This window comes from Sciurus carolinensis, chromosome 7 (genome assembly GCF_902686445.1).
Source record: "Sciurus carolinensis chromosome 7, mSciCar1.2, whole genome shotgun sequence".
NCBI lineage: Eukaryota > Metazoa > Chordata > Mammalia > Rodentia > Sciuridae > Sciurus > Sciurus carolinensis.
The window spans coordinates 129241611-129250361 of NC_062219.1; the positions used below are offsets into that span (position 1 = coordinate 129241611).

General features: G+C 38.1%; 1 protein-coding gene across 1 annotated transcript; it reads right to left on the minus strand.

Annotated features, from left to right (window-relative positions):
• Positions 1-4447: 4447 nt before the first annotated feature.
• On the minus strand, positions 4448-5326 carry LOC124989403 (putative vomeronasal receptor-like protein 4). The gene has a single exon (XM_047559267.1). It carries the CDS (start codon positions 5324-5326, stop codon positions 4448-4450), a length of 879 nt encoding a protein of 292 aa, XP_047415223.1.
• Positions 5327-8751: the final 3425 nt, after the last annotated feature.

Below are 8751 nucleotides of genomic sequence, written 5' to 3' on the forward strand. Positions count from 1 at the left end.
TTCCATACCACATGCTGGTTACAGTGCTATGATGTATGTCATAGAAAGCTGCATACAGGTACTTTATCTATATCCCTCTTATGTCCCTCTATATATTTGATGGTTTTTCTGTTTTGTAAGCCTCAAACTCTGTTATGTGTATTGATAGCTAAGGTATATTTATTTGTGTTAGTATTTCAAATAAAATGAAATTATATACCTAAATGGATATCATCTACACTATGAAATCTGCTAGAAGGAGGAGGTGTAATATTTAATTGTCTTAGTTTATAGAAAGATGAATGGAGATATAATGAAAATAATTTAGTTTTATGTCTGTCTTGCCCATTTTTAATTCACAATTTGAATGCATTTTTCTCCAATAAATGAGAAGTTGGTGTTGGTCACAATTCATGACTTGATTCAAGGCCATACTTGTTAGAGTCTTTACCCTGCTTGGCATTGTCCCCATATCTTCAGCACTCCACATCATATTCTGATTTGTAATGAAGAGAATCAAATTTTTCTGTTTCTTAAATGGAACAAAAAATGTAAAGTCATGTAGAATGAACCAATATGGCAATAAGGTATTTGATTAAGATAATTTAATATATTATTGATGCTGTTGATGTACTGATCATATACCCTCCAAGATGTCAGAGTTGAGGCAGAGGCCTTTGCCTCCTTAGCTACGTGTCCTCTTTTTCTTTCTCATGACCCCATTTATGTTTGGATGTTTAAATATCTGGTAAGAAGGGGTGAAAGCCTTTTCTCTGTGGTTTGTTTATACCATGCTAACTCAGATTTAATGTTATTAATGTTATTATGTCATAGATCAAAATTAGGAGTTTATCTGCCTCATATAATGGTGGGGTTCTTGGAAATATAGGGTGCACTACTGTTTTAATTCCGGATTCTCCCATGAAACTCTCTCCTAAATTCTAACATAGCAAACAAGACAAAGTGATTCATCGCTGAACAGGTGGCATGGAGTGCCAATCCCAGAAGTGCCTCTAGGAATAAATAGCATATAAAATTGGAATCATGAGGATTAGTTGACTGAGCATTAACAGCACACAAGTGTCTAGACAAATGAGAAGGTGACTCATGACTGCTGGAAACAATTTGTTAAGGTTGGCCTGGATTTCATTTTTCCTACATAAGTATCACCTTCTTCACTCTAAAATGTGGGAATTGAGTTGAGAAAATAAAAGTCCATCTAAAATCATGATTAGAAAATGATTGATTGGGATGACACACATGAAAAACAATGCTGCACACAGGTGGAGTGGAACAGAGGAGGAGAATGCGAAACACTGGTCATTGGAACACACTGCCATGACTGGTAGTTTCTTTGACTATTCAAATACCAGATTCCGTCTGGTCCTGGGCTTTTCTTGGATGGTACATTTTTAATGGCTTCTTCTATTTCATTACTTGATATTGATCTTTTTAAATTGTTTATGTCCTCCTGGTTCAGTTTCGGAGGAGCATATGCGTCTAGAAATTTGTCAATGTCTTTGGTAGTTTCTATTATGTTGGAATACAGGTTTTCAATGTAGCTTCTCATTATGTTCTGTATCTCAGTGGTTTCTGTCATGTTATTTCCTTTTGCATCATGTATTTTAGTAATTTGAGTCTTCTTTCTTTTTCTTTGCTAGTGTGGTTAAGGGTTTGTCTATTTTGTTTACTTTTTTGAAGAATCAACTTTTTGTTTTGTCAATTTAAAATTTAAAAATTTAAGTTTTTATTTCTTTACTTTTCTTGCTCTCTTTTCCTTTTGTTTACCTGTTCCCTCAGAGTCTCTTTTTTGCATGCTAACATCCGATTTCTTTTGATTACACTCTCATACTTTCTATTTTCTAGAACATCTGTATATTCTTTTCTTATCCCATAAACAGCCACATTCTACATCCCTCTGCATCCTCTTTGTTCTCCATTAGAAACTGAAAACCTTATTGCAAACCTGTTTGCTTTACTGAAGATAATATTTGAACCCATTTTTTTAGTATGACAATTTTGTTATTGTCCCCATAGGGGCTATTTGGTCTAGGATTACATAGTTTCTGATTTGGTCTAATATTGATCTACCCATAAAGAAAGGGTTTTGGAAACCTATAGGGCCACTCTAAGCCTATAGGGGTAAATCTGCAATACCCCAGATCTGCTATGCTAGAGGGGAAGATACATGAACAACATGAAAAAACAAGGGAAGAAAATGATCCAAACAAATTCAGACTCTATATTAATAGAATCCAACGACAATATGTTAGAAGAAATGTCAGAAAAGGACTTCAGATTATACATGATTAAGATGATTCACGAAGCAAAGAATGAGAAAAGAGAGCAAATGCAGGCAATGAATGATAATACCAATAAGCCGAAAGAGCACCTGTAGGAAGCAAAAGATCATTTCAAAAAAGAGATAGAGATTCTCAAATAAAACCAAATGGAAATCCTTGAAATGAAGGAGACAATAAACCAAATAAAAAACTCAATGGAAAGCATCACTGAAAGATGAGACCACTTGGAAGACAGAACCTCAGACAATGAAGACAAAATAATTAATCTTGAAAATCAACTTGCCCAAACAGAGTAGATGGTAAGAAATCATGAACAGAACCTCCAAGAACTATGGGACATCATGAAAAGACCAAATTTAAGAATTATTGGGATCGAGGAAGGCACAGAGATACAAACCAAAGGAATGAACAACCTATTCAATGAAATAATATCAGAAAATTTCCCAAACCTGAAGAATGAAATGGAAAATCAAATACAAGAGGCTTACAGTACACCAAATGCACAGAATCCCAACAGATCTACACCAAGTCACATTATAATGAAAATGCCTAACATTCAAAATAAAGATAGAATTTTGGAGGCCACGAGAGAAAAGCATCAGATTACATATGGGGGAGACCAATACGGATAGCAGCCGACTTCTCAACCCAGACTCTAAAGGCTAAAAGGGCCTGAACCAACATATTTCAATCTCTGAAAGAACATGGTTGCCAACCAAGAATCCTATGCCCAGCAAAACTAACCTTCAGATTTGAAGATGAAATAAAATCCTTCCATGATAAACAAAATTTAAAAGAATTTACAAAGAGCCTGTGCTATAGAATGTTCTCAACAAAATATTCCATGAGGAGGAAATGAAAAACAACAATGTAGGTCAGCAAAGGGAGGAACTACCTTAGAGAAAAACCACTCAAAGGAGAAACCAAGCCAACTTAAAAACCAAAAATAAGCCAAAGGACTGGGAATACAAATCACATCTCAATAATTACCCTGAACATTAATGGCCTAAACTCATCAATCAAAAAACATAGACTGGCAGAATGGATTAAAAAGAAAGACCCAACAATATGCTGCCTGCAAGGGACTCATCTCATAGAAAAAGACATCCACAGACTAAACGTGAAAGGATGGGAGAAAACCTACCACACACATGGACTCAGTAAAAAAGTGGGGGTTTCCATCCTTATATCAGACAATGTGGACTTCAAGCCAAGGTTAGTCAGAAGGGATAAAGAAGGACATTTCATACTGCTTAAGGGAACCATAAATAAGGAAGACATAGTGATAGTAAATATTTATGCCCCAAACAATTGTGCATCCCTGTACATCAAACAAATCCTTCTCAATTTCAGGAATCACATAGACCACAATACAATAATTCTGGGTGACTTTAATGCACCGCTGTCACCACTAGATAAATCTTCCAAAGAAAATCCAACGAAAGAAACCATAGAACTCCATAGCACAATCAATAACCTTGACTTAATAGACATATATAGACTATTCCATCCATCAACGAGTGGATTCACTTTCTTTTCAGCAGTGCATGGATTCTTCTTGAAAATGGACCATATGTTATGCCACAAAGCAGCCCTTAGGAAATGCAAAAAAAAAGGAGATATTGCCTTGTGTTCTATCAGATCATAATGGACTGACAGTAGAAATCAATGACAACATAAAAACAGAAATTACTCCAACACCTGAAGACTAAGTAATATGCTATGGAATGAAACATGGATAACAGAAAACATCAGGTGGGAGCTAAAAAAAATTATAGAGTTCAATGAGAACAATGATACAACATATCAAAATCTCTGGGACACTATGAAAGTGGTATTAAGAGGAAAATTCATTGCATTGAGCGCATTCTAGAAAAGTATGAAAAGTCAACAACTAATTCACCTAACATTACAGCTCAAAGCCCTAGAAAAAGAAGAACAAAATAACAGCAAAAGTAGTAGAAGACAGGAAATAATTAAAATCAGAGCTGAAATTAATGAAATTGAAACAGAATTTTTATGGAAATTAAATCCAGTATATCAAAGCTTCTTTGCCTTAATTCTGTTTAAAATCTGGTATAACAGAATTTAGAGTTCTTTCAAAATTACTTAAAGGATGAATGAATTAGGTATTTTCTCCATATCTTTCTCTCTCACTGAGCAAATCAACAAGTAGTGAAGTGTCCCTCTTTATGAATCTGCAAAAATGGGCTCACAATTGCATAACCAATGGTGAGAAATTCATGAAGACCATTTGTAATGGAATTTGTCCCTAATGAGAGAGTTAAATATAAAGAAGTAAAACAATCTGTCCAATAGAAGAAGAGAAAACAGAGCATCAGGAGAACACTTTGAGCAGCCTTCATCTCAGGGGGAGTTCTGTAGAGGAGCTTGGAGGTCTGCAGGTAGAGGACATGCTGGTGGTGCTTGTGGAGGAGGAACACCATGTAGCCACTGGCCCAGCCCATGACACCCTGGAACACAGCATCTCGAAGGACCATGAGAACAATAAAAATCCATCTGATTATCCTGTTTTCTGATTCAAAATAACAGTAGTCATTGTTTTTACTGATATTTGAGGTTTTCAGGCTGTTGACATGTTTGATGTAAAATGGTAAATTCATGCTTATCAAGGAATTGAGAATCCAGAAGAAGAACAACAAGGGAAGGATGTTCCAGGCAGACCTGGACTGCAGCCTTTTCCACCTGGAGGTTCTGGGACTGATGGTGATGGCCTGGACCACTGTGAGGAGACTGGTGGCACTGATGGACAGGCCCTGTGCCACCCTATTTAGGTAAATCAAAATCTTACAGCCTACATCATCCATGAGGTTTATTAACACAAATCTTGATATCATCCTTATCATTCCTTTTGTAAGAAGTGTTATGATATTTGTAATAGCCAAATGGATGAGAATAAGTTCTACAGATTTCACAGCGTTTCTAAACAAGCATATATATTTCATAAGGACAAAGATGTTCCCCACAATGCCAAGTCCTGTTGCAAACATGAAGATTGTTCCCTTGGTAAGATTCAAAACCATTGCTTACTTCATAGGTAGAAAAACGTGGATACAGCAACACCTTTCTGAAGGAAGCAACAGTGATGATGATATGTATCTGCAAAATATTTCATATCAGCAATTTTGTAGACTGTAAAAATAGTCAGGGTTTGTGTAATGGTGTTGATTTTTGTCCCAAGACATATTACTGTTCTCCTGACACTCTTCGTAGGTCATTCCATGTCATCTCAGATGACTTCTTTAAGACTAATATTCAAAAATCTAAACTTTCAACCCAGAATGTTTTTAAAAACTTCATATTAACATAGTCAATATACTCATTAAATTTATAATATCCTTCCTGTGTTCAACCTGTAAGCAGTTTCACAAAAAAACCCAATTCCCTAAGCAATAATTTCTCTCTCTTTTATTTCATTTTATCATATTCTCAGTTATTTAATTCCAGGAGCCAGGAGCTGATGTTTGACCTGACTTCCTTCCCCAAACCCTATACACAGAAAATTTTAAAGTGTTGTTGCTTCAATGTCTTCAAAATTTTGTAAATTCAGCTAGTTACAAAATCCATATCATCTTCATGTTGTTTTATATTCCTTACTAACTCTCACTTTGGTTCATCTAAGAAACTCCCATTATACTTTTACATTTGCAAATTTTATATCTTTGATGACAATACCTTTATATTTCTAAACTGTTGAACACCAAACTGACTTTGTGATTTCACTCCTTACAAATAATCAGTTGTATTTTTAAATCTTCAATAGAAAATCAAGCTGTACAACCTTGCAGATAGAATACCAGCAGTCAGAGATGATCAGGCAAAGGCTTCCAGGAACCAGTCTTTTCTCTGAGAAAATCATATAACCAGGAGATGCAGCAAAGTAGGGTCCCTAGAAGAAACAAGGAATGCTCCTTTTTGAGGTTCTCTTTCAGTGTTAGGTAGGTGTGTAATGCCCCATCTGGACCCACACCTAACAGGTTAGACCAGTGAGCACGTCCATCCTATGCCCAGTTCTTTCAAAAAACTCAAAAAAAATTTACTGCTCCCCTGCTGCATAGTACTGGGCTTAGTTAAAAGTGTGAAACCTCAAACTACAGTAACAGACTGAAAAATCAGCAGGGATCCTCACAAGAGAAACTGATTTGAAACGAGAGTTGTTCATTGAACCTGCAACAAGAGGCATGTAGTGAAGCTGACTTGCACATGCAGAGTTCACTATGGCAGCAGAAGGGACACTTCCAAACAGGCAATGCTGTGCACTTCAGGTCACACTAATGTAATGCAAGAGCTAAAATGGTGTCTGGAGAAACTGGTATCAAAACTTACGTGAAAACTTAGGAGCAGACAGAATCATAAAGCAGGCCAAATGGAGGCTGAGGAAGTCTGAATTTTCCTGGATGCCCGACAGCACTTCTGTCTTTCTGTCTTCAGGACCCACCGCAGAGCTCTCGATGAATCCACACCCTGTATACAGGGATAAAGAAGCTCCTGCATATCTACAGGGATCTCAGCTGTAAACAGCCCCTTCTTCTTCCTGGCACAGATACTACCTTCAAATGCACAAGAAGAGGAATGATCCTGAGGCTCAGACCCTCTCAGCAACCCCCTAGCTCAGTCAGACAGAGTGAGATCTGTACTGCTGAGGGACTGTCACATGTGCCTGTGAGCAAACCAGAACCTCAGGTCAAATCAGACCCACTCACCTTGATGACTGTGCTGCAGACAAGCTCTGCACTGGTCCTTCTGACAAGGGGCAGCTTCCCAGGTCCCATTTGTACATTCTGGCTTTGTGGAGCTCTTGCCTATCATGAACTACCACCAGGACTCCAGTTGTCACAGTTGACACCTGTCAGGGAGAGCAAAGCCCTGCAGAACCTCAGACCCTGAAGGACCACTTTCCCTCTCCCTCCACAATTACTGCATTTGGTGGGCTCAGAGGTGATCTCAGTCTTAATTAAGAGTTGATTGTTTTAATAGAATAGTGTGCAGTGAGACAGTCAACAACTAGCCCATCATTTGTACCTAGTGCTTCAATATCTCTGGCCTTTTCCAATGTTTCCCAAAGTTCCATGCTGTGAACCAGACGGGACATGATTCTGAGGAATGGAATGAGTCACTTTCTTTCTTCCTCAGTTTTTCTTTACACTGAGAAAAATAATAGATGACAGTCCTTGGGACTCTGCTTTCTGACAGTCCCAAGTATGGATGTGGACAGGACAGATTCACTGCTCAACCTGTGTGTGTCAGCAGCTCAAGGTCTTTGCCACAGTTGTTACTTTAGTATTTGTACATTAAGTAATAAATGTGACTGGACAACTAGATGGGATCCCAAACCCTGATCAAACAAACCCTGTCTTAGGAATCCTCAGGGCTCTTGTATGAGTCCTCCTATCCAGTGTTCATTCTACCCTCAAGTGGTAAGTGCTAGCTAGCCCCTGGTGCAGAGGGATGGAAATGAATGTGGCCATAGGACTGGGGTGAGAGGGGAGTGTGGGACTTTTCCACATTCCACGTGGATGAGGGGGAGACTTTCTGTCAGAGGACCATGGTGACAGTGATGAATTATGAACTAATAAACTTATCTAATCAATAAACACCGAACCAATACTCTTCAAATGGAAAGTGTGTGACAGATTGCTTAATGCCACATCTGGCCTCCAAAAAGGTGGAGAAGCCCCACCTTCATCTTTCTTTGTAGTCCCACAGGTAAAGGTGCTGGGACTGGAAGGGGCTGCTTCTGTGAGGATCAGGATGGAGTGGAGCTGGGGGAGCCATTTGGTTAGGGAACTAGCATATCCACTGGTGCTAAGCCAATTGCACACAGAACCACCTACTCTGGGGTGATCTGCAGCCACTCTGTAGACTCTCTCTTCACATTGCTGATAGTTTCCTTTGCTGAGAGAAAGATTTTTAGTTTGAATCTATCCCAGTTGTTGATTCTTGCTTTTATTTCTTGTGCTATGGAAGTCCTGTTAAGGAATTCTGATCCTAAGCCAACAAGTTGAAGATCTGGACCTAATTTTTCTTCTATAAGATGCAGGGTCTCTGGTCTGATTCCAAGGTCCTTGATCCATTGTGAGTTGAGTTTTGTGTGTGGTGAGAGAAAGGGGTATATTTTCATTCTGTTGCATATGGATTTCCAGTTTTCCCAGAACCATTTGTTGAACAGGGTGTCTTTTCTCCGTTGTATATTTTTGGCACCTTTGTCTAGTATGAGAAAATTGTATTTATTTGAGTTTGTGTCTGTGTCCTCTATTCTATACCATTGACCTACCTGTCTATTTCAGTGCCAATACCATGTCATTTTTGATACTATTGCATTGTAGTATATTTGAAGTTCTGGTATTGTGATACCCGCTGCTTCACTGTTTCTGCTTTGGATTGCCTTATCTATTATGGTTTTCTTAGTCTTCCAGAAGAATTTTATGATTGCTTGCTCTATTTCTGT

Excerpts from the sequence above, each read along its gene's own strand:
- LOC124989403 (XM_047559267.1), bottom strand. The coding sequence starts at position 5,326 with ATGGTTTTGAATCTTACCAAGGGAACAATCTTCATGTTTGCAACAGGA.